The sequence below is a fragment of the Diadema antillarum genome, unplaced genomic scaffold, assembly GCF_040938485.1.
Source record: "Diadema antillarum isolate AM-2024a unplaced genomic scaffold, OU_Dant_1.0 seq00001218_RagTag, whole genome shotgun sequence".
NCBI lineage: Eukaryota > Metazoa > Echinodermata > Echinoidea > Diadematoida > Diadematidae > Diadema > Diadema antillarum.
Genome location: NW_027272010.1, coordinates 1 through 25851, shown reverse-complemented (window position 1 = coordinate 25851; position 25851 = coordinate 1). Strand labels below are relative to the sequence as shown.

The 25851-nt window shown below is 40.5% G+C and overlaps 1 protein-coding gene across 1 annotated transcript; it reads right to left on the bottom strand.

The window, feature by feature from the left end:
* Positions 1 to 744: 744 nt before the first annotated feature.
* Positions 745 to 25838, bottom strand: LOC139744901 (ribosome biogenesis protein NSA2 homolog). Its single transcript, XM_071655313.1, has 8 exons — positions 25729 to 25838; positions 21812 to 21877; positions 21277 to 21330; positions 18875 to 19110; positions 14383 to 14477; positions 7989 to 8129; positions 2885 to 2936; positions 745 to 2000 (listed from the first exon to the last, which is right to left on the bottom strand). The coding sequence occupies exons 2-8, from the start codon at positions 21826 to 21828 to the stop codon at positions 1933 to 1935; spliced, it is 663 nt and encodes a 220-aa protein (XP_071511414.1). The 5' UTR covers positions 21829 to 21877; positions 25729 to 25838; the 3' UTR covers positions 745 to 1932.
* Positions 25839 to 25851: the final 13 nt, after the last annotated feature.

Sequence of the window (25851 nt, the reverse complement as noted above, 5' to 3'; positions counted from 1 at the left end):
CACCCTTGGGACCAAAAGCCAGGCATCTTAACATAGTGGCAGACCTATTAACGTCCTGTACTTCTCTGATTCAGGGGTCGGAGTTGTTTGTGGGACACACAAATGCAGGAGTCCTTTTGGGTATGGAAAATCACACGACAAATGATGATTAACCGGATTTCAGAATAGTGACAGAAATAAGAAATGTGCAAGTCTGTGATCAGAATTTATATTTGTTTATCATGCCAGCCGCATTGTGGCTGACTAGAATACTGGTATGTCAATAACACAGCACCTGTTACATGCAATATGCCAGAACACACATCCCATTTAAATCAATTCTTGCATCAAGTTTGACAAATTGATCTTAAAGGGACTGTACAGTAATGGTTAAGATGGGGGATCCATGTTTTGAACATTCCTAAGTGAGATAATGAGAAACCTCTTTTGAAATATGAAAGAGCATGTAATTTCAAGAAGGATTCAATATTTATTTGATGAAAATTGGTTTTCAAATGGCTGAGATATCCCAAAAAAGTGATAATAATAAAAGGCGACAGGCCACGCCTTTTATTAGGATCTCTTTGTTTTACCTTGTTTTTAGATATTTAGATATTTTCATCAAATAAACTTTTGATACCCCTTAGAATTGCATGCTCTTTGACATCTCATGGAGTGGTTTCAAAAGCTAAATCCCCACATCAACCAGAACTGTACACACCCTTTACCCCGTTAAGGACGAGTCCCGAGTATACTGGGGCAGTTGTCTATGGGAAATGCGTGCTGTAGCAATTTCAGCCTGTCCTCAATGGCTTAATAAGCACTGACCATTTAGTATTATAGTTGTAGCCATTAAAAAAAAAAAAAATCATAGGCATACATACTCAGGTTGGAAACAACTGACATTCCGCGCACATTAGGTCAATGACGGGCACTTTGTCAACTACAGGTAGTTGCAATAACACACCTCATTATTGAGTCTGCAAAATACAAAACATTGTATTGCACTATGGGAAGCAGGTGACCTTAGTGAATATTGCATTATGCACTGAAACACAGACTGCAAACATTTACTTGTTGGACTTTGGTCAGCACACAGTGTTTTCTATTTGCTCGTTAATGCAAGGAAATTCTGAGGGCTTTATCTTCATCACTTGGATGGGAGAATACTTTACATAATCAAGACTTTGCTATAACCAAGCTGGTTATAAATGGTACAACTGTACTCTTATTCACTGAACAACAGGTACTATAAAAGTGGATATTTTAGTGCAACTAAATTTTCACGCTAGGCCGCGTAAGATGAGTTTTGTGTGTTCTTAATCCTGTGGAATCAAGACATCGACTACTAGACTATATGGCAAGCAAAAATGTTCACATGCTTTTATTTCCACGCTAGTTTTTGTTTTCCCAAATGTGAAAAAAATACAACACCGCGAAAATTTCCACTTTTACAGTACATCAAAGTGGGACCAGGACAATCAACCTCCTTAACCCGTTGAGGACGAGTCCCAAGTATACTCGGGCAGGTGTCTATGGGAAATACGTGTTGCAGCAAAATCAGTCCATCCTCAACTGGTTGACAGCAGTACCTTGTTATGCCTCAGCACATTACAATGGGGTTTTCATGTATAACAGTTACTGCAGATGCATACAATGCACTTACATGACTGCATACAGATGTACTTGCATGCTATCTGTACTCATGACTCATGACAATTTATGCCAACTCACTGAACAGTCTCAAAAATATCCAAAAATGATTATCCTGGATCAATGTTGATTCCTCATGAGGTGAATGACAATCACCGTTTCTTCTCCTCCACTGATTCCAAACACTCTGTGATACCATCTATCATGAATATTCTTGAGCACTTATTGCTGCTTGCAAGTCAGCAAGTTGAGTCTGTTCCTGAATCCAAAGCACTTGCTCAATGTGAAGTCTCTTTCCTTCTATACAAGTAGGACCGCGTTTATACAACCATCATTTTCAGGGTTGTTGGTGACCTGTGCGTATTTACCTGCAAGGAATGAGACAGAAAACCTGTACAATAGTTCAGATATTGACATAAAAAAATTCTCACTTATTGTCTTTATGTCTGCATAAGTGGTCATGTCTTTTTTAAAATAACCAATCCACAAAGACTGAACGATCAAAACACCAATGGCTTTTCATACTGCACTCACCCTTGGAAATTCAATTTTAACATTAGCCCACACCACATACCATATATCCAATAAGCATGAACATTATTATGCAGAGCTCATTAAAGGGCACGTTCACCTTCATAGACATGTGGATTGAGTGAAGGCAACAATATTAGTACAATGTAGAACACATCAGTGAAAGTTCGGGGAAAATCCGACAATCTGTTCAAAAGTAATGAATTTTTAAAATATCTGTGCAACCACTGCTGGAGGAGAAGACTACTACAGTGTATGATGTCACATGCGTACAACGATATGAGGAAAATAAAAAGAGAATTTCACAAAACTTGACTTTTTGAATAAAGTGCACATTTCTTCGACTTGTTACTGACTTATGTTAGGGGTAATATTATTCCCCCTGACTTCTGAAAGAGAGAAGTCAAGTGGTCTTTTATTAAGTGAGAAAAGTGAGAATATCTTGAATTTTCTTTATACTTTCTTTATATAGCTGTACTCATATGACATCACAAGCTATAGTAGTCTTCTCATCCAGCCGTGACTGAGCAGAATCTTCAAAAATTCATAACTTTTGAACAGATTGTCCGATTTTCCTCAAACTCTCATTGATGTGTTCTACTAATATTGCTGAATTCACTCAACCCACATGTCTATGAAGGTGAACTTGTCCTTTAAGATAATTCAACAACCTGAAACATTAGTAAGTATGACAAAAGTGAATGAATTCTCAAGCACTTACCCCAGACAACTTTTCCTCCTTGCGTTACCATACCCAGTTCACTGACGTTGACCTATGAAAGCAAACAAAACAACAAACAACAAACTACTCAACAAACATTTTCAGAGTAGGAAAATAAACACCTGTCCATGGTTGGCCATTTTAAAAAAAAAAGAATAAAAAAGGCTTTTTATAGCTGTTGCAGTAACACAATACATGATGTCCACATGCACACTAACACTAAAAAACAAAACAAAACAATACAAAGCACCCACAAACCTTAGATTTATCCTTACAGAGCACTATAATACAGTACTATCACATTTTTTAAAGATCACTCATTGACAGTTTCTTCATAATACAAAAAGTAAAGACAACATTACAGCTCCACTGCAATTATTTGGGTGACAGTAGAGCAGAATTTTGAGCTCACGAGATCACTTAAATTTTGTGGCTTTATCAGGTTCTGTAAAAGTTGATATTTTCTGCATGATTTCTAACACTCTCCTGAATAAGACAAATTTTGTGTGATTTTAATTTCACAGAATGGAGACAATACATAGTGTTGAATATTTGCATGCCTTTACATTCCTGCTAGTTTGTGGTCGCGCGATATATGCGAAAGTTTCCATACCGCTTTTATAGTAGATGAAACTTTATACGCTAATTGTTTGCCAGCTTTGCATCTTATACCTCCTGTGCGATTGTGACATCAGATACTTTATACAGTTTAAGAGGTGAGTACACCTTTAGCTATGTGTCAGCTGTGTGTTGACCTATGTGTACAATGCCAAGCAAGGGCAACTGTCGTCAGTGTATGAGTGCAGAAATACCACTGAATATTCCTCTGGTACGAGAGTTTTTGTGATACCAGATCCTTGGACAAGAAATTAGATGGGAATGGGGTCACAGCACTGAAAGGTACAGTACAAATTTTCAGTTAATACTTTCAAAAGTCCTTATTTTAAAGTATACATGTACATTGTATAGGCCTGCATGTCTACATGTGCACAAAATTACCACACAGATTGTTGCTTACAGATACACATGATGGACTACTTGATCACTATGCAACTGGCTTCTTTTATTGCATTCCTAAACATATTTTCAGTTATCTTGGACACAAATTTGTCACCTCCAGTCATACAAAGTGTACATAACACAGCATGCAGTGTGTGCCAGCCAAGTTTGGTGAAAATTTGACCATGCATTTTCACAGAGAAGACAAAAATGTGAAAATATGCAGCAAACTTGGTCCCCAGTGCCACAAGGGGGGCATCCTCCAGATCAGATCCTACAGTCATACAAGAGACCCGGGGGTCTCATGCTCACCTGAGTATCGCAAGTTCACATTCCATGCATTCTTGCAGACTCTTACCTGAGAACATTGGAAACTTTGGGGGGGGGGGGGATGGGGGAGGGGGGGGGGGGGCAAGGGGAGCATAGTGCCCATTTGAACGCACTGAGATCCTATCCCACTAGGAATGTTATTTGCCAAGTTTGTTGAAAATCCATGACATTGTTTTCAAGAAGAAGATGAAAATGTACAATTTAGGCATCCCCCCCCCCCCATGCTTCAAATGGGTGGGGTGGGGGTACCCCTGGATCTCCAATGAACAAACTTGGAACTACAGTCATCAATGTACTGACTCATAGTATTAAAGGGACTGTACAGTTCTGGTTGAGGTAGGGATTCATGTTTTGAACATTCCTAAGTGAGATAATGAAAAGCCTCTTATGAAATATGAAAGAGCATGTAATTTTAAGAAGGATTCAACGTTTATTTGATGAAAATTGGTTTTCAAATGGCTGAGATATCCAAAAAAGTGCTAATAATAAAAGGCGACATGCCCCAACTTTATTAGTATCTCTTTGTTTCAACTTGTTTTTGGATATCTCAGCCATTTCAAAACCGACTTTCACTGAATAAACTTTTGATACCCCTTAGAACTGCATGCTCTTCTGACATCTCATAGAGTGGTTTCTGAATATCTCACAAAACGTTAAAAGCCAAATCTTCACCTCAACCAGAACTGTACACACCCTTTAACTTGGCCTTATCACTTCTGGTTCTAGTGAAGAAGATTTGTACATGTAAATATTCCTTAGTTTGAGCATGGTGCCTAGTTGAACAAATTGAGATTCTAATCCCCTAGGCATGTTACCTGCAAAGTTTGGGGAAAATTCATCAAGGGGTCTTCAAGAAGAATATGAACATGCACAATTTAAGTCCCCATTTGGACCCACCCCACCCCCTCCCCTGGGTCCCATTGGGAGCATCCCTGATCCGCCATGAACAAACTTGAAACAGCAGTCATCAATATACTAACTCATTGTATAAACTTAGCTCTATCACTTCTGGTTCTAGAGAAGATCTTTAAAGATTCCTCAATGAGGGTGGGTTGCCCTGGTCCCCAGGTGGGACATGGTGCCCATTTGAAGGAATTGAGCTCCTTTTTTCTAGGGATGCTACCTGCCAAGTTTAGTGAAAATTCATTGATCGGTTTCCAAGAAGATAAAATGTAAAAAGTTTTTGCATGACAGACAGTGGACGAAGAGCGATCGCAATAGCTCACTCAAGCCTTCAGCACAGGTGAGCTAAAAATGTAATTACTCATTGCATACTAACTATCCTTTATCTTTCTGGTTCTTGAGAAAAAGATTTTAAAGAGTCTTGTGTTTCAGAGCTTGGGGGTTCTCTTTAATAATAGTTTTATTTTGTGGCTTTGGGGGCTCCATGGGGATCTCTAGTTAGAGCAAGATGCCCATTTGTATTAAAAAAGAAGTTTTAAACAAAAACAAAATATTTGTTCATCCTAGTGACAATACCTGCTAAGCTTGGTGTAAATCTCACAAAATGTTTTAAAGAAGATAAAAATGTGAAATTATGAAAATTGCGTCCCAAGTTGATCCATCCAAAGTGCCCCATTTGGGGCTCGCAGGACCTGAGGGCCTCAAAGGCCCCATTAGGAGGCTTTGGCTCATACCCTCTCCCTTAAAAGAGGCACATTGTCCTGGCAAGGGCATGATGCACTTTTGTACAATTTATATTCATTCTACCACTCTAGCAATAATGACCTTGCATTTTTTTAGAAGAAGACAAATATGTACACTTTTGAACCTAATTTGGTTCTCCCCATCCCACAGGGCTACAGACGATCACCCCAATATCTGCCATAAACAGCCTTGAGAGTACAGTCACCACTCTATTACTCATGACATTAACTTAGCTCTATCACTTCTGGTTCTAGAGAAGAAGATTTTTAAAAATTCCTTGATTTGGGGGACTTTGACATGCACACACTGAAGCATGGGGTAATTGCTTTAATAGCAATTAGGGCGGGCAATTACAGCAATATCAGACATCGATGGCTAAATTATATATCAGATATTTGTGATAACATTTTAGGACAAGGCAATCGCCAAATTGTGTCTCGCCCATTCGCGTACAAGGAATTAATATTTTTTATAATTCCCAGAAGTTAATTGACCTGCTTATGACCTTTGACCTTGTGGTGACCTTCAACACCCTAAGGGACATTTACCATTCAAGTTTTCTACAAACGGACAAAGGGGTCAAAAGTAATGAGCCATAATCGAAATGCGCCATAAAAACTTAACATTGAGCCCTAAAAATTTGTTGACCCCTTTCTGCGACCTTTGACCTTGTGATGACCTTTAACTCTCCAAGGGACATCTACCGTCCAAGTTTGGTCACAAACGGACATAGGGATCAAAAGTTATGAGCCACAATCAAAACGCGCCCTAAAAACATAACATTGGGCCCTAAAAGTTTGTTGACCCCTGTCTGTGACCTTTGACCTTGTGACGACCTTCACCTCCCCAAGGGACATCTTCCATCCAAGTTTGGTCACAAACAGACAAAGGGATCAAAAGTTATGAGCCATAAACGAAATGCGCCCTAAAAACTTAACATTGGGCCCTAAAAGTTCGTTGACCCCTGTCTGTAACCTTTGACCTTATGGTTACCTTCAACTTCCCAAGAGACATCTACCATCACCCAAGTTTCATTGCCATTGTAGCAACATGTGCTGAGTTACGTGTGATAAGAGAGTCTTGCAAGTAAACTTTAACATATGACCTCAAATGACCTTTGACCTTGTCATGTGACCTCTTACGGCACCATAACATCAAGGTACCCCCAGTGCATCCATCACCCAAGTTTGATTGCCATTGTAGCAAGATGTGTCGAGTTACGTGTGATAAGAGAGTCTTGCAAGTAAACTTTAATGTATGACCTCAAATGACCTTTGACCTTATCCTGTGACCTCCAACGGCACGATAACATGAAGGTACCCCCAGTGCATCTATGACCCAAGTTAGGTTGCAATCCAAGCAACTTATGTGAAGTTATTTGTCAAAAGAGAGTCTTGCAGGTAAACTTTAACATAGAAAAGAGAGTCTTGCACATACTCTTTAATATATGACCTCAAATGACCTTTGACATCATCACATGACCTCCGACAACACCATAACTATTAACATGAAGATATCCCTAGTGCTTCTATCACCCAAGTGTGGCTGCCATTGCTGTAACAGTTGCCAAGTTATGCATCATAAGAGAGTCTTGCAGGTAAACTTTAACATTTGTGACGGACGACGGACGGACGCCATTTGGATCCCTTAGTCTCGCCTTCACCTCCGGTGGGCGAGACAAAAAGTCTAACCAAATTTGGTTGAAATTGGGTTAAGGGCGTAGAAGTGGCACATGAAAATACGGGGTAGGGGGCACATTGTGCCCCTCTCCCCTGGGCTTTACAGGATTAAGAATAAGTTCCATATACTAGTACACCACATATTTTGCTATTTCGTACTCGGGAATTTCACAAGTGGCTGCATTTGCCATTAAGAAACACACAGAGGGAATGAGAAAGAAGTATTATTCCTTTTCATGAGAAAAGGCTGGTGTTTTCAACCCTCAAGACAATGTTAGATGCACTTTGTCATAGGAGGCAAAATTTTGGGAGTTGTTAATTTTAAGAATACTGGTTGACTCATGTTTACATTGTAAATTATACTGCATACAGCATGTATGGTATTTGAAGAGTGATGATAAACACATAACTGGTTAATTCATTCAACTGCTGCAGCTGCAGGAGCTTACTTCTATGATGGTTCCTTTGGTGATGACCCCAAGTGAGGTGTACATTGGCGAGTTTGGGTTTTTCTTGACCCCAATGAGAGGGAGACAGAATGTTGCCTTCAGTTCTGGATGTGTTACATGAGCCTTCTTAAAGCGTAGTGCCTGGAAGAAAAGAACAATATTCACACAAGGGTCATTTCCACACATATTGGGGGTGGGAGGATGGGGGTGGGAGGATGGGGGAAAGGGGGCAGGTTACCCTAGCTTGAGCTTGGAGACAAACATGACCATTATTAAGATTTCTGTGGTGTCCATTGTCGACATGTTATTAACAATATTGCACCTACCACCTCTGGGGTCCCACAAACAACACATCATCATCCTTTATGAACATACCCAAGTTTCTAAACATATTATCACTGGATACAGAGACGATGTTTGATATTTAGAGCATTTTGGCTCAAAGCTGTCTTGTCCCAAGGCCTCTCCTATCGAAACCAAATGCAACTTTGGGATAACTTTGCATTCCCTAACCCTGAGGTGACTCCTACCACAGTCGATCATAATAATGAAAAAAGAGAAGAAAGGCTTGTGTTGTTGGTTTGGGTTTTTTCTTCTTCTTTTTTTTTTTCTCATTGGGCATACAAGGATAACCACTTGGAACTTCCCATGAATAACTATTTGCTTTCTGCTACATACATTGTAGGTTCAAAATATAATACCAAAAACATACTAGTTGATCTTTGAAGATGATGTGTTTTATCAGTGCTTTGGATCCATGGGGCATTGTGTTTGGTCCATCTCTTCAGCAGAAATGCCGGCTCCAGGTACAACATAGAAAGGTTTGCACAGCCTGGCTGTTGGAGATACCTTTCAAGCCTTGATACCACTCTGGTCATGACAGCCTCTTTTAAGACAAGTGACCCAGTAGGTTTAGGGCTCACCAACTCATCTAGCTTTAATGGTATTTTCATGGTAGTCAAACGTCATCATGAGGACCATGATGACCAGTTGAAAATAGATTTATGAATCTAATGTTTTGCTGGGTCAAAAATTTCTTGGGAATGCAACCCTCCGACTGACATGTATGTTCGGTATCGAACATTTTATCTACGAGAGAGCTTTACTTACCTATCAATATAACAATTGCCATTCTAATGCCGATTCCAAACCCGTTCCACTGCATTGTGAATGCGTCCGTCATCAGGGCTGCTGGATCTTTGTGTTTTGTGCAATAAACTGGCAGCTGCTTGTTCAATGTCGATGAGAATAGGTCGACCTGAGGGGGACCGAACCTATTGAAAATCTGTTTGGCAATGCTTGGATTGAGTTGCCACTCTGTGGGGAGATAACTTCCCCTCGACAGGAAATCTGCCACATAGTTGTCTTTCCTAGTACAAGATGTGAGAGGCTATGAGATTCATCTCCACCAAATCGCACCAATCTAGAATGTCTAGAGTGAGATTGCACAAAGGTTTCAACCTTGTGCCCCATTGTTTGTTTACGTAAGATACTACCGTGAGGTTGTCTGACTTTATCAGAACCATTTTCCTCCGAACAGAGCATTCTGTATCGCCCGCATTTCCAGTACATTTATGTGCTGACCCCTGTCTCTTTCTCCCTAAGTTCCTTGAACCTGGTCCGAGTTTAGTACTGCACCCCACCCCATAGTCGACGTGTCTGTGAGAATGGTCATGGAGGGGGCTGGGGTAGTGAAGGGTTTTCCCATTTGTAGGGTATTTGGGGGCATCCACCAGCGAGCCTGGGACAATGTCCTTGTAAGGTGGATAATTTGAGTCATCGGGTCTGTTAGTGGGCGATACTGACTGAGAAAGGCCATTTGGATCTGCCTCATTCTCCTTCTGCAATCTGGTACTGTGTCCAAGAGACTTGCAAGGAGGCCCAGAAAACGCAGCCAGTGCTTGGCTTGTGCGTGAGACGTGGAGAGTAGGAATCCCCCTACTAGATGAACCTTGTCTATTCTGTGAGGGAGGGGATGGGCGAGCCTTAGTTTCAGGTCTAGTTTGTGAGTGGGTTCGAGCTGAGACTTTTCGTAGTTTACTAGAAAACCTAGCTTGGAGACTAGGTCTAATGTAATGTCTAAGTGATGGCGTAGTGTGTCTGCAGAGTCTGCTAATACCAGCCAGTCGTCTAGATAGACAAAAATTTGAATGCCCCTTTCTCGTAAGTGGGCTGCGAGTGCCTGAACAATTCGAGTGAAGATGCGTGGGGCAGTTTTGAGACCAAAGGGCAGAGCACGATATTAGTACACTTTGTTTGCCACTGCGAAACCGAAAAAATGCTGTGCAGTGTGGGCAATGGGAACATGAAGGTAGGCGTCTACTAAATCTATGGAGATGGCCCAATCGTCTGCCTTGATGAGTGGCAGGATGTTGCGGAGATTTTCCATTTTGAAAGTGGAGTTTGCGATGTATCGATTTAGCTTTTTTACATTTAGCACCATGCGGAATCCGCCTTTTCGCTTGGGGGTGAGAAAAAGTGGGGATAACACAAGATGCCTTCTTGTGTGGACCCGAACAATCGCCCGTTTGGTTAGTAGGGACTCTATATCTTGTAACAAAGCCCTTCTTTTTTCTGGGTTTGTTGGCAGGTTGGTTTTCTTGCTTATCTCCGGAAGCAATTCTTGGTGAATCAGTGAGGGAACAAATCCCTTCTGAATTATTGAGAGCACCAATTTGTCTGAGGTGATTTGTGACCATTGATGGGCAAATACTTTGAGTCTGCCCCCTACTGGGGGTTGCCCTGCGTGCTGATGCGGATAGTCATAACTGTGATGAAAGGTCCCGCTGGGGGGCAGTCAACTGCGTTCTGGGGGGGTTAGATTGCTGTCCCCGGGGTCGCTTATACGATCTTCCACCCCGCTCTCTGCCCTCAGGCCTGCAAGAGTCGGATGATGGCTTGTAAGACTGACTGTACGGATGTCTGCGATAGGGGGAACCTTGAGATGATCGTCCCTCACGGAAGAACCCTGACTGAGGGGGCATAATTATGGTCCCTAGAGGGTCGAAAGGAGCGGTTGGGTTTGCTCAGTTTGTAGGCGGTCTTGTCTGCAGTGCTAGACGCCGCAATGGTGTCCTCCAGTACCTGCTGAAACTTTCCCGCAAATAGGTCTGGGCCCGTACGGGGCAATTTTGCGAGTATGGAGTCAGCCTCTTTCTCGAGTTTGAGCTGTTCCATAACCTGAGATCTGCGAAACTTTTATTATTATTATTCATTATTATTTATTCGGCTTTCATTCACAAATATCATAATACATATTTCGAAATCAGAACATACACTGGAGTGGTAAGGGTGCACCAGGTTGAGCAGCCCGGGTCTGGAATGAGCCAACTGAATGACTTGGGCCCTCAGGCCATCCTCCCCAACCCACCTGGTGCACCCAAAACAGTCAGTTTACAATATAAAAAATACAAATTTCATTAACAGGCATACATTTAAACAAAAACAAAAACAAAACAACTGTTTCTTTGTAAGTGTCAATTTAAGATATGTGTAACTTTCAACATAGTAACGCTGTTCGGGCGGCCTGTTCGAACTGGAGATCTGAAGTTCGCAAGAGCAAATCAGAGATCATTTTCAGGTCCTCCCCGTCTATGGCCAAACGGCTTGCTTCTCGTTGCGCAATAATTAGATAGCTTTGATAAGCCGCGAGCGTCATCGAGCTACAGGCTGTCTTCTCAATGTGGGCAATCTGCGAATCTATCCTTCGGAAAGATCGAGATCTCATGCCGTTGAAGTTGGATTTGCGAGCACGAGCGTCACCCACACGGAACGCTGCCTCTGGGACTGCAGGTGTATTGAACACCGCATTGAAATCATTACTGTCAAACCGAAAACCGGACAAAGCGTCATAACAGCTAGATCAGGATTTCAGGGACGAATGGGCTAGTTTAGTGTAACATGTAGCAAAGAGGATATCAAGTTTCACCGCACTGGGTCCTTGGCTACGAGCAGACAATTCAGATTCCAAGCAAAATATGGGCTTGGCCTCTTCTTTTTCCTCAGTAGCAGTTGATTCTGCCTTTTACTGGGGACAGTACTTTATCAGTAGTTTGGCGGCTATCTGGCCGTCCCTTCTACCTGTCTGATTCGTTGATTCTTTATCAGAGGGAGGAAGCTCGTCAGTAAATATGCTTTCCCGACCATCTGAGCTGATAGAGTGTATCAGCTCAGTGAGACGATGGGAAACTAACACCAGTATCATCGTCTGCCCAGTTTCTCGAAAGAGATGCTATTTTTTTGGGGGGGGGAGGGGGGGGCGATATCCAAACTCATCATCGGAATAGTCACCCAAACTGATTGTCGGAACGCGAGAGTGGAAGCGAGACCCGATAACTTCCCCCTCTCTCCAGCGGAGGGAAGCCCTATCGCGGGTTTGGCATCGGGATTGTCGAAGTACGCGGGCCGAGTCGGAACGGGCCGCATTATCACGTGTACAAATGTAGGCAGGCCAACGGACCCGGGGGAGGACGGAGCTCGCGATACGGTCGCTGGGGCGAGATTCCGGGGGCCTGTCGCATCGCCCGCTCGTGCGGGAAGGGACCCCGGGAGATAACTGACAGATTGCGTAGGGATCGGAAAAACCGAGGGACCTGTAGGATCGCCCGCCCGTGCGGGAAGGGTTCCCTGGTTATGTGAAACAAGAACCGATTGTAGGGCCTGCATGAAGAAATTGCAGGCCGCTGTTGTATCAAACAAGCTGCTGTTATCAACGCTAGCAGGCTGGTTGACGTTCAGTACACTGGAGTCTACCGACTTGGTCGGCGGAGCCAGGTTAGTCTCATTGGGTCTCACGGCAGGAGAAACCGCTACATTGGAGCCTGGTTTCTCGGCCGGACCGGGAAGAGAATGCTTTTTCGGGGCACTCTTCTTTCCCTTCTTTGATGGAGGAGAAGAAGCAAGGAGCACAGGATTACTACATAGTCTCTTTTTTGTGCCCTGCTCTGCTTTAGCGGTGTTGGATCCCGCCTTCGTTGAAACGTTCGGTACAGCCTCCGCCATAGGGTTCGAGCGGGGCGGCGAAGAGCGAGACGAATTAGGCATCTTAAATGCCCTAAGCCGTCACTAAAAACAAGAAACAATAAAACTAGGCAAAGCAGCCGATAGAACAAGGAATATAACTCAAATAAATACGAAATCAAAACGATAAGGTAAAAAAGGGAACGATCTTATCTGTATATGCGTAAGCTTAACCGTGGGGAACTCGTAGTGAGCAGCGGCGGCAGAAGAAAGAGGACGAGATCGCCCATGCTCGGGCTTATATAGGGGAGTGTGTGAGGGGTTTCCCTTCTGTTGCCGGGGCAACGAGGGGGTTCAAAGATATTTTAGCTACCGGGGGCAATTCTAATCGGCATTAGAATGGCAATTGTCATATTGATAGGTACATGTAAGTAAAGCGAAATGAAGTAGATATATCTTAAGAAACTTAAGTTGATCCCATCATGTTGACAATGATCGTTCTTGTTTTTCAGACTCTATACAATAATACGTCTTATGTCATCAACCAATGAATTTTTTACCTTTTTTTCTTTGCAATATATATTTAGTAACAGAATTGTATTCTCACAAATTTTAGCTTCTCTGTGATGTCACTATGATCAAACTTACAGATGAATTATGAAATCATAGCAATACATTTCTGTACCCTAAAATATTTAATAAATAAGTGTCATTTCAAGATCGTAATTGGGTAATGCCCCTTAATGTAACTGAATGATGCATATTCCACAAATTCTTGGAAATTGCAGACTTCCTCTTCTTTTACAATATTGTACACCACTATTCACCAAATATTTGCGTGGAGCCTACAGATTACATGCTAAATGTTTTGTGCATGTACAAATGTGCTTCTTCTGTTGTTTGTTCTCCCCCCTCCCCAAGATAGCTGACTACTTACAAGTAGTTTCTCAAACCCCACTTTAACAGAGCCCTGTTAGAGCGACAACGTCTGGGTAACTTTTCAGTAACTTTTTTTACCCTACTTGTTCAAACAGTCCTCGCAAAATGCTGCTCAGATGTTGTCCCAATAAGGTCTATTAAAATGGGGTTTAGAAAGTCCTGACAAGTTAAGAGCAATAACCACATACAACAAATCTTGCTACAACTAGACCAACTACAGTGCACTCCAGTTATAACGAACACAGTTATAACAAATTCTCATCACAACAAAATCAAAATTCAGGTCCCAAAATTATCATCTATGTATATATCCTTATACACTGTACCGTTTGGTTGTAATGAAATTTTGTTATAATGAAAGAAAACTGCTGGTCCCGAGGATTTCATGATAATAAGAGTACACTATACACAGAATACAAGATATACAATTTGTACATGTATGTCTTTATCTGACTGCGAACTAATAAATGGCAAATCACTCAAAGTGGCTACTTACCATTGGTCTTATGAAGCGCTCATATTTAGGAGGTTTTCTTGTGAAGCCTTCACCAACATATGTGACCTTGGTTACCATACGCTTCCAAGCCTTTGCTGAAATGTGATGTGACAATGGTTTGCACTCATTTTGGTACACGCCATAGCATTGTATAATTTGCATGCATGAACTACCTGATACCCTTCAGTAAACATGATTTGCTGCACAAATGAAATCATTTGACATTCTTTAGCATGGGCTCTGAGCAAATTTCAGATGGCTCAGCTTCCTTGTTGTTCAGATCAGCAGACAGAAGCAAAAATAGATACCCTCTATTATCACAGCTCAATTGACTCATAAAATCATAATGCTGGGTTCATGTAAAATTTATTATTAAATACAGGTAATGACATTTACTAATTCTTTTGACAGGGTGATGCCTTGCCCTAAAATCAATTTTAGACAAGCTTGTTTCACAATTTTGCAATGACATATCCTAAATTTTCTGCGTTTTCTTTAAAAAAAAAGAACAACACTAGAGTAATTCGACTGTCCTGCTGTAAACTAGGATGCATCTAGTTTCCATGCAATCACTACGTGTGCCATACACTTGCACATGCGCATGGGCCTTCATTAACATGGGATGAAGCTACGATGAAACCTTTAACCCTCTCTGAACAGAAAAAATATCTTAACTCTAACTAGGCCGGGCAATTTAGAGAGATCATATAGCCGGGGGGGGGGGCTCCCAGCCCCCCACCCTCCAGATCTCGGCTGTCAACCGCGCGGTTGCGACGAAAATTGGCACATACATTGCCTATGATGTAATCTTAAGTACCATGAAGTTAAATTTTTAAAAAATTGTCATTTATGCTAAATCATGCTAATTTATGCATAATGATGCATGAAATCAAACAATTTGGTATAAATCACTCAATAAAGCTCAAAATGGGCACATTTTTTGTATAAATATTCTTTTTACTGTCCTGAGCAAATATAAGAGTAAAAAAATGTGCCATCAGAAAATATTTTATTATTGTAAGTATTTTATTGTTTTTTTAATTTCTTATGTATTTCTATGTTTTTCCGACTTTATGTTTTTCATTGTTTTTTCAATAAAACTTGTCTGTGACATTGTTCCAAACAAGAAAATATGTCATTAAATGATTTTGATTAATAAAAGCACCAAATAACTAGAGAGGGGCCGTCAAAGGCGGCAGACCCACGCCTGAAGTACAAAGTCGGGGTAAACATAATGTGCATTCGGTCATCTACCAGAATTCAGTCACTTAATTGCCAGTGTGCTTTATCACCAGCCAGTGAGTTCTACCAAAGATCGTACACTGAGGTGTACGATCTTTGGTTCTACAGTCACATCACACGCAAGGTCACATCATTTCACATACGGTAACACTCATTCACAATAGGAAAGTCCTTTAGTCTCCTCCAAAAATCCATCGAATATCCCAAATTCCACCGTCAAAAGTGCAGAATCGGAACTTTTCCAAGCGCACGCGAATTAAGTCCAGTTTTAAGAGTATTGTCTACGCGACGGGTCGCCGAAAAAGCGCTAAAAATCGAGAAATACGCCGTTTTCTTGCGGGATATTTTGATTATAGCAAGCCGAGCGTGTGATGATATCAAAGGTCGTATGAGTGTACGATCTTTGATGGTATCCACAAAAGCGCAAAAGAAAAACAAAATTTACGTACCCCTGAGGCAATTACCCCTATGATTAGTGTCTACGGGAATTATTCAATGCAAGGGTTGAATGCAAATATCTACTGCACCAGCATTCGGTCACTAACGAGCGCCGCAACGTCCCCGATGCAATTTTCCACCAACAGTGTAGAGCGCGATGAATTGTCAGCGGCCTTGCACACGCATTGACAATGAGGGCGCATATCGTGCAGTGTGACTGCGACCGAGCAAATGCTCCTCCAACGAAAAAAAAATCAATGTTAATTTGAAAAATCATCAAAATACGGGCCAGTTTGTGACGACGGAGAACGAACTTTCATAAATCTAGAAGGACATAGTCCCTCAAATAGGCCTAAACGTAAATTTCGGAATTCTTACGAACATTTGAGCAGCGAAGTCGGAACGTTTGGGAGTTTATGTGTTCGTATGGTAGCGGAAAATCGCAAAGTGAGAAACGGAAAATTTTCGGAGTGGTCACTACTAGAATATACCATGGGGTTAAAACTTCAAGGTCACACAGAATTTGCAAGGGTCAACCGATTATCACCAAAATCTAATCGATTCTTTCCTGCCATTATCCAAACACCCCCTGAACATTTCGTGCAAATCCGTTTACCCGTTCTCTTGTTATCTTGTACACAAACAAACAAACAAACAAACAAACAAACAAAAAACAAACAAACAAACAAACAAACAAACAAACATACGGAACCCTTTACATAACCCCCTGCCGATTTTCATCGGCGTGGGTAATCATGCTTTTATGAAATTTGCCTGTAGGCACAGTTTGCATTGAAATTGTACACAAATTCACGTTTTTGAGCAATTTTTGGTCCGACATGCACGTACATATTTATGCACAACTTCGGAACCACGAGCCCGGGCATCGCAAATTTAGTGTCAAAAGATGCGGGAGACTCGAAAGAAAAAAGTCATGAAATGTCGCGGCGATAGCTTTTCGCGTTAGCGATACATCGCGCGGAACGTCGAGAGGGGGGCCTCGGAGCCCCCCCCCCCCCCCCCCCCCCCCGCCTAGTTAGGGTTAAGATGTAGTTCAATCCATTTTGCCACATACACTATTATTGGATTTACCACATGGAGTTTGAAGCCAGGAAATTGCACTTTATCATAATAATGGTGGCCTTTTTTACAGACTTTGGTCTTTCACCTGTGTCATTTCGGGCAGCTGATCAAATGTTAATTTTTTATCTGTAAGAAGAATATTAGCTTGTAAGAAGTTACTAGCTAATACTACCACTAGACCTTCTTAACAGAAGTTCATATGGCTGGAAATGAATTTCTAAGTGCAATGACCTCTGACTTTTTACCAATATAAATTCATAGAAATAATTTTTTTTATTTATTTGCATGACTTCTACCCAAATGCATCATCACTGAACATTGAGCGATGTAGAAATATCTTAAAAATTCCAGTAATAGCCAAAGTTCAGTGACCTTTTATGGGATTTTGCCAAAAATCTAATGATTGCATAGACTACACCTCCATAAAGCATACCTGGGAAAGGTACCCAGAATTTTCAGAGAGCTTATTAAAATCATGATAACAAACTGTAATGCAAACAGACTAAAGAATGGGCAACTGAAACACACGATGCCTTCAGCACCCTTTGGGATGCAGACATAACTAGAAATGTCGCTATGGCGACTGGTATGCCTCCGCCATAATGCATGATTCGGCCAATAGGTGTATAGTAAAATGTCTTCACAATGTGTGATGACAGTTTCACATAACTGGCAAAACATTGAAATGACAGGTTTGTCGGAAATGTCTTGAATGTTCACTTTCCTTGAACTAGGTTTGCTTTCATTGTCTACGAGTGCAGGTACATGTACAAGTATTTGGGAAATTGAGTATTTTTGATTGACATTTAACCAACCCTTATATAAGTTTATGCATTTAATCATTTTCAAGGTATGAAGAAAAAGTGTAATTTTTAAGGAGTTGACCTTGACCTTTGACCCTGACTATTGACCCATGACCCCTAAATTCCCAAGCTCATCCCTGCCAGTCAATGCATGCGTATGTACCAAGTTCCATGAAGATACACTGAACCATTTGCGAGAAAAGTGAAATTGTAACATTTTCACCTGACCTTTGACCTTTTGACCTTTGACCTTATGACATAAAACTCTCTCTGGAGAATCATTACGCAGTAGTACATGTCTACACTAAGTTTCAAGAAAATACCTTTGGGCATTGCAGAGATATGGGGAAATAGCAACATTTTTAGCATTTGACCTTGACCTTTTGACCTTTGACCTCTTCCCAATTTCATTTAAAAACTACTCAACTAATTGCCCCATCATACTTCATCCTTGGCCCAAGTTTGGTGAAAGTTGCTTCATCCAGTTTTGAGTTATCGGGTGAACAGATAAATTCTAGGATTTGACCTTGATCTTTGACCTTTGACCTCTGTCTGATTTCACTCAAAAACTAATGAAGTAATTGTTCCATCATACATCATCCTCGGACTAAGTTTGGTGAAATTTGCTTCATCCAGTCTTGAGTTATCGCGTAAACAGATACAATTTCATGATTTGACCTTGACCTCTGACCTTGGCTTTTAGCCGATTTCACCCAAAATCTACTCAAGTATTTGCCCCATCATACTTAATACTTGGACCAAGTTTGGTAAAATTCCAGTCAACATTACTCAAGTTATCGCGTAAACGAATGCAGATGGACGTACAGACGTACGGACGGACAACCCGAAAACATAATGCCTCCGGCACCACTTCGTGGCGGAGGCATAAAAACAAATAAATTGCATGCTGAACTTTTTATACTTACTTCTCCTCTTGCCTGTCCTCACAACCTTAAAGACCTCATTCTCTCCCTGACCCCTGACCTTTGGCAAGGGCACATCCCACTTGCCGGCCTTCTCTTTTCTCTTCTGCTTGATCATATTGGAGAGAACCTTGGCCCTCACCTGACCTTCACGGTCCAGGAGGTAGGCAGGCACGGCCCCATCAGGCACTTCTTCTTTGTTACGCTTCTTGGTCTTGCGCTCCTCATGCATTTTAATGCTATGGTATGATAAAGTTAGAGGCAATTGCATGTCATTCTATGCATTAAACCCTTCAGTTTACATTTCCTTATTGCCATAACAAAATGTAACAAATATGATATAAACCTTAATATCTCAGAATATATCAAAAGTTAATTCATTTTGCATCGAAACATCTATGCCAAAAGAACATGTATGCAAACAAAAATTGAGGCTTTCACAATTTCCAGCAGTCAAACATACTTTGTTTGACGTTTTCCTTGAAACAAACATAACTATCGCTGTAAGTAGAACATGCCGTCTAATATATGAATACTTAACATTCAACACCTTACACAAATGGTCTTACAATCCTCGTAAGGTTTGTGATCCTCCTTTTGAAGTGTTCTACTTGACAAAATGCAAAAAACAAATGCATTGCTGCTAATATTTGCATTTTTAACCCGTTGAGGACGAGTCCCGAGTATACTCGGGCAGGTGTCTGTGGGAAATGTGTGTTGTAGCAAAATCAAACCGTCCTCAATGGTTTAAGCAAAATATGACTAAAGATGAACACAAGTATACTAAAAGAACCATTTAAATCCAGTGCTAGAGCTGGCATTGGTGCTATCTCAAAACCAGCACCAAAGCGTTGAATGATATACCCTGAACCAAGCTCCACTATTCTTGTAGGGGATACATGTACGTATGCTTTTCCCCATTTTCCCCATTGACAATATCTGCCAGAGTATTAAATTGGTCATTTTCATCAATTCACTGTTGGTGTTAGCACTGCTAGACATATGATACCTACATTCATGTCCATGGATGCAAATTTTCGCTACTCACATGAAGAATGTGCATCACTTACTGTATACGCCAAATATTTCATGAGGTTTTTATTTTCGCGAATTTCATGAGTCAGGTGCTAAGCGAAGTTAAAGACACGCAAAAATGATGACTCTGATCCCGATGTGAATGTGACGCACACACACATATACGTATAACTTTCTCCGTTCAGTACAGTACTCCACAATCACGAATTTAACCACTTGCAAAAATGTCGGGAAGTCCCGACATGCGAAAATCTAGACTCGCTAAATATATGGCGTATAGAGTAACAGTATAAAATGCAATGTAATCCATGGAAAGTACACCAACAATCTACATGTAGGCACGGTAATATAAATTTGGTCCGGTAAGCAAAATTAGAATTACTGAATCGTGGAAATCTTCAGAAATTCGTGTAATTTTCATCCCTCCTCAGAGCATTCTTAGCTGTGATCCAAGAGCAATCACTCAATCAAGCAAATCTTTATCATTAAACTCTTGCACACCTTTGCAATAATGTGAAGATAAGACTACTGTTCAGGATCAATAATTATGACCAATCACTTGTGTAGATCAAACTAATGGTGTTGGTGCTTGATTTAAGGCTGAAGTGGAAGATAACACCAATGCCAGTACCAGTGCCGAACTTGACATCATTACAGGAATGAAACTTGAATCCATTTTGGGTAGTCATTGAACAACAAGTGGAGCAATGTAGATTTATTACACTGTCAAGCTAATTTAACTAACACATCATTACTTCCAAAATCAGTGGCAACAAAAGTGCTTAAGTGAGTGCATCCCACATTCAACATGTCAAATTGTGTTTATGCACATTTTAGTTTGAACAATATCCAGTGTGAGCACCACTGTTGTCTTGTACACTGCACTGCCTTGATTCTCCTTAGCACTGAGTTTACCAAGTTGTTGCTGGGATTCTCCCCCACAAAAACATCATGAAAGTGCTGGATGTTGGATACCTGCTGTTTCTCCACCATTCCACTTCAGGATGCCCAAAAGATATTTTGATGTGGTCAAGATCTGATGACATGCTTAGCCACTTCCTCACCTTTACCTTCAGCTTCTTTATTTAGGGGTGTGCTCACTTTTGTTGCCACCAATATTTAGAAATAGTGACTGCTAGTTATGTTTTTTGATGGCATGATAAATCTACATTGCTACATGAATTGTACAATGACTACCCTGTAGTATATCATGCTTTCATCATTTGCAACAATGTCCTTTGAAAAGAAATCATTACATAATCACTGAAATGTAAAGGATGTACTCACTTCTGCGAGCTACTGCATGAAATAGTGTACAATGTAAATCTAGCTTAAGACAGTAACTATTGGAATAAATCCATTGTACTTACGTCTTCTTCATTTGAATCTTCTCCGCATGTCGTTTCTTGTTGTACAGCTTAGCCCTTAGATGCAAATTAAGACAAAGGAAGGCAGAAGCAAGTGTTTCTCAGTTGTTTTTACTAACTGTAATCTAAGGAAATGATTGGTCAGAATGGAAAAGGACGACACTCAGTCTTATATTACACATTACAGATATTAGTATTCATGTGAATAATGGGACCCGCACTTCTATTCAAATATGGGCCATTCTCTCTTTTCCTGCAAATTTCATCAAATGCATATTGATACAAACATGCTTCTCTATTAGGAAATACATTAAAGTCAATAATTACTGACATATTTCTGACATTTATGATTAGAACTTTTTTTTTTCCAACGACACTGAATAACGTGATACAAAGCATTTTGATGCAAAGCATTTTGATGACCTGCAGTGATACAGAGAAATTTGCCAAGCAGCTGTCTCAGAAAAAAAAAAAATTAAAATTAAAATCTCCCAACACAAAAGGCACAGATCTTGTTGACAAGGTTTTCTGTACTCACTTCAGACCAGTCAGCATGCGAGCTTTGTGTGCCCTTTCATGGGGCTCACGGGCCTCCTTCTTCCTCCTAAGAAGAGAAAAATGATACAAACATAAGAAAAACATTGGAGAGTTCCTCATCAAGAAATACTGGCAGTGGAAGTGACATAAGTTAGATATGATTTGTGCTTACCCAATTCCCATCAATATCTATACAAGCTTTTGCTGAAATCCGTGCCAAAATATTACAGAATGAAAGACAATCTCTGTGAGCATTTCATCCTAGTTATAAACATTGATATGACATTCAGTATTCTATTTGAATGGGTATTGTATCACAAAGTGAAGGTACAGTCAACTTTCCTAAGTTGATTATGATGGGCTACAAGAAAAAAAAACTGTCAAATTATGTGATGATTAGAACATATGATCCAATTGCATGAATTCTAAGAAAATTCAACATATATTACGCATATGTTGTCCATGACATCACTTTGAAAAGCCGAGGCATGACCAGAAGCTTTGTATCGGGATTACATTTCTTATCCCCTGGTTGTGCATACATCCTGAAATGAAGAACCTACATGTTGTACATGTGCACTTTGTTATAATTTATTTAAAATAGATGGGGACAACTCAACCCTCAATAGCTGGGGGTGAAAATGAGGGTTATTCAGTCCACAACCCACTCACAAAGGCTTCATACAAAACATACAATATCAAAAACAGAAACTGAATCCTGTAGATATAGTTGCTACTTTCAGTTTGGTGTACACCTCCAAGGCCTATAAACACATATTATGGGTGTCTTTTGAGTATAATATACATTCAGCAAAAAAAGAAAGTAAACACTTTTTGGAGGTCATATTTTTCATAGAAGATTTTTATGAAAATCAATGTATTATATACCATATTAAAGGTACTTTAATTGCCTATTAAGCTAATAGGTTAATTAGAAAGAAAACTTTATGCATGAGTAAGCACATTCGATTTTGTCCTCCAGAGGCACAAAATTAAAAATTGCAAAAATTGACAAGTTCTCTTTTATTTGCAAATGCCTTTCACGCTAACATTGACAACAAAAGACCAGTTTAACACAATGAGAGATATGAATGAAATAGGAAAATAAGTTTTTGTTCTCTTTATCTCTTTATAACCTCTAAGAAAACAAAGTGGGAAACTAAGGGGGAAAAACAAAAATTTTCTGTCAAGTCAAACTTCAAATGACAAAGGGAATAATAAGCATAAAGATGGTTAAATGAGCAGAATTTCTTTATTTATTTCTTTCAATCTAGTGACTTAAGAATCCATGTGACAATTTCAAGAACCGAACATTATTTACAATTTCCAAATTTGAAAAAAACCCTCAAATCTCTACCATTTTTGTTAATTATTACTTCTTCTCTCATTTCATTTGAATTTAGATATGACATATGATGCTCTATTTTCCCCCTTTATTCTTAGCCTTCATTGATCTTTTTGATATCATAGAGATCAAAGGTTTATTTTTGCAACTTAATTCATGTTTCTTTTTGTGTGAAATGTGTTGTTTGTTCTTATTGTTCTATGGAAGAGCACATACGCATGAATGGCAAATTCTTACGTTTTGCAATTTTTACTTTTGTGCCCTGGAAGAGAAAAACAATGGTGTTCACTCATGCGTAAAATTTCCCTTTTTGATGACCTACCAGGTTGATAGCCAATTAAATTACCTTCAATATGGTATATAATACATTAGCTTTCAGCCAAATATTTTATGAGAAATCTAAACTTGAACAAGAGACCCGCGGGTCTAGCGCTCACCTGAGTATCGCAAGTTCACCTTTCACGCAGTCACTAATCTAAATTATTCACAGCTCTACCAAAATTTGACCAGGCATTCTGAAGTAGAAGATGAAAATGTACAATAAGGGCCCAAATTTTTAAAGATTCCTTAATTTGGGGAATTGGGGGCCCCCTGGGGCCCTCTGGGTGGGGCATGGTACCCATTTTGATAAATTGAGATCCTGACCCCCTAAGGATGCTACCTGCCAAGTTTGACGAAAATCTATCATGAGGTTTTCAGGAAGAAGATGACAATGTACGATTCAGGCCCCCATTTGGACCTTCCTAACCAACCCCCTCCCCCCCCCCCCCCACCCCTGCCCCCAAGAGGGGCACCCCTGGATCTCCTATGAACAAACTCGAAACTACAGTCATTAATGTACTCACTCATAGTATTATCTTAGCTGTAAACTTCTGATTCTAGAGAAAATTTTTAACGATTCCTTCATTTGGGGGGTTTGGGCCCCCTGGGTGGGACATGGTGCCCATTTTAACAAATTGAGATCCTAACCCCTTAGGGATGCTACCTGCCAAGTTTGGTGAAAATGGGTCATGGGGTTCTAAAAAAGAAGATAAAAATGTACAATTTAGGCCCCATTAGGACCCCTCCTCACCTCCCTCCCCTGGGTCCCAAGGGGGGCACCCCTGATTCTGCCATGAACAAACTTGAAACTGCAGTCATCAATGTACTATTAAACTCATAGTATTAACTTAGCTCCATCACTTCTGGTTCTAGAGAAGAAGATTTTTAAAGATTCCTTAATTTTGGGGGATTTGGGCCCCCTGGGGGCCCCCTGGGTGGGGCATGGTGCCCATTTTAACAAATTGAGTTCCTAACCCCCTAGGGATGCTACCTGCCAAGTTTGGTGAAAATGGGTCATGGGGTTCTCAAGAAGAAGATGAAAATGTACAATTTAGGCCCCATTAGAACCCCTCCCCACCCCCCCTCCCCTGGGTCCCAAGGGGGCATCCCTGATTCTGCCATGAACAAACTTGAAACTACAGTCATCAATGAACTAACTCATAGTATTAACTTAGCTCTATCACTTCTGGTTCTAGAGAAGAAGATTTTTAAAGATTCCTTAATTTTGGGGGGTTTGGGCCCCCCTAGGGGCCCCCTGGGTGGGTCATGGTGCCCATTTTAACAAATTGAGTTCCTAACCCCCTAGGGATGCTACCTGCCAAGTTTGATGAAAATCGGTCTTGGGGTTTTCAAGAAGAAGATGAAAATGTAAAAAGTTTACGCACGACGCACGACGCTCGACGGACGACGGACGACGGACGACGGACGCCGGACGAAGGGCGATCGCAATAGCTCACTTGAGCCTTTGGCTCAGGTGAGCTAAAAAGCGTTTACTTTCTTTTTTTGCTGAGTGTATTTAAGTAGGTGGATATGTGATCAAGAATTACAGTGGTGGAATAAGAGATAGCTATTATTCTTTTCAGGAGAAGGCTAATGGATTTCAAAACAGCAAAACAGCTTGGATTTCAAAACAGAGTACATTTGTGGTACAGGAGACAATGTTTTCACAGTCTAAAAAGTAATATGGATTTCATGAAAATCAGTTGACCCAAGGAATTGATTACATCAAAGAAAGATTGCCGTGAACAGTTCATGTATATTAGGTCCATGGGGATACACAGTAAAGTTTGCAATTTCTTAGATGCCTGTTGCTGTTTTGTTTTGTCTTTTGTTTTCCATCAGATACTCTTTATACCTCTTTGGTATGCTAGGCATCTGAGCAAGTACATTGTATGTCTTGGAGTGGTTGAAAAACTGGTTGCACTTAGCTGCTGTTAACAAAATTCAATGACTAAATACCAAACATGTTTCCCTCTAAATGTATTTGAATGCTGGAACATTCACAACCAGGAAGCCAGGGAAATTTTGAATAACGTATGCATGGATTCTCCTACTCACACTTTTGGTGGACAAAATTGAGAAATCACAAGGCCACAGGTATTAAGTAATAGTGAATGCTTATTCTAGGTTTTTGGAATTTGATGTTGTTGGTCATTCAAATTTCATCAAATTTAATGAAATGTTTAGTATATCTGGTTTAAATGATTACGAAGCTGGCTAGCAAAAACAAACACACAGTATGCTATACTTACTTTCTTTCTTCATGATCCAGACGCTGTCCATAGCGTTTCTTGTGCAGTTCAATATGCTCGTTTTGAGGCTATCAAATGGATGAGAAACAGTGTTAAATGATAAACATTAGGACGACGAATAAT

Excerpts from the sequence above, each read along its gene's own strand:
- LOC139744901 (XM_071655313.1), bottom strand. Across the intron at positions 14,478-18,874 it reads GAGGACAGGCAAGAGGAGAA|CAAAGGCTTGGAAGCGTATG; the intron begins GTAAGTATAAAA and ends ATCACATTTCAG. Across the intron at positions 2,937-7,988 it reads CCAAAGGAACCATCATAGAA|GTCAACGTCAGTGAACTGGG; the intron begins GTAAGCTCCTGC and ends TTGCTTTCATAG.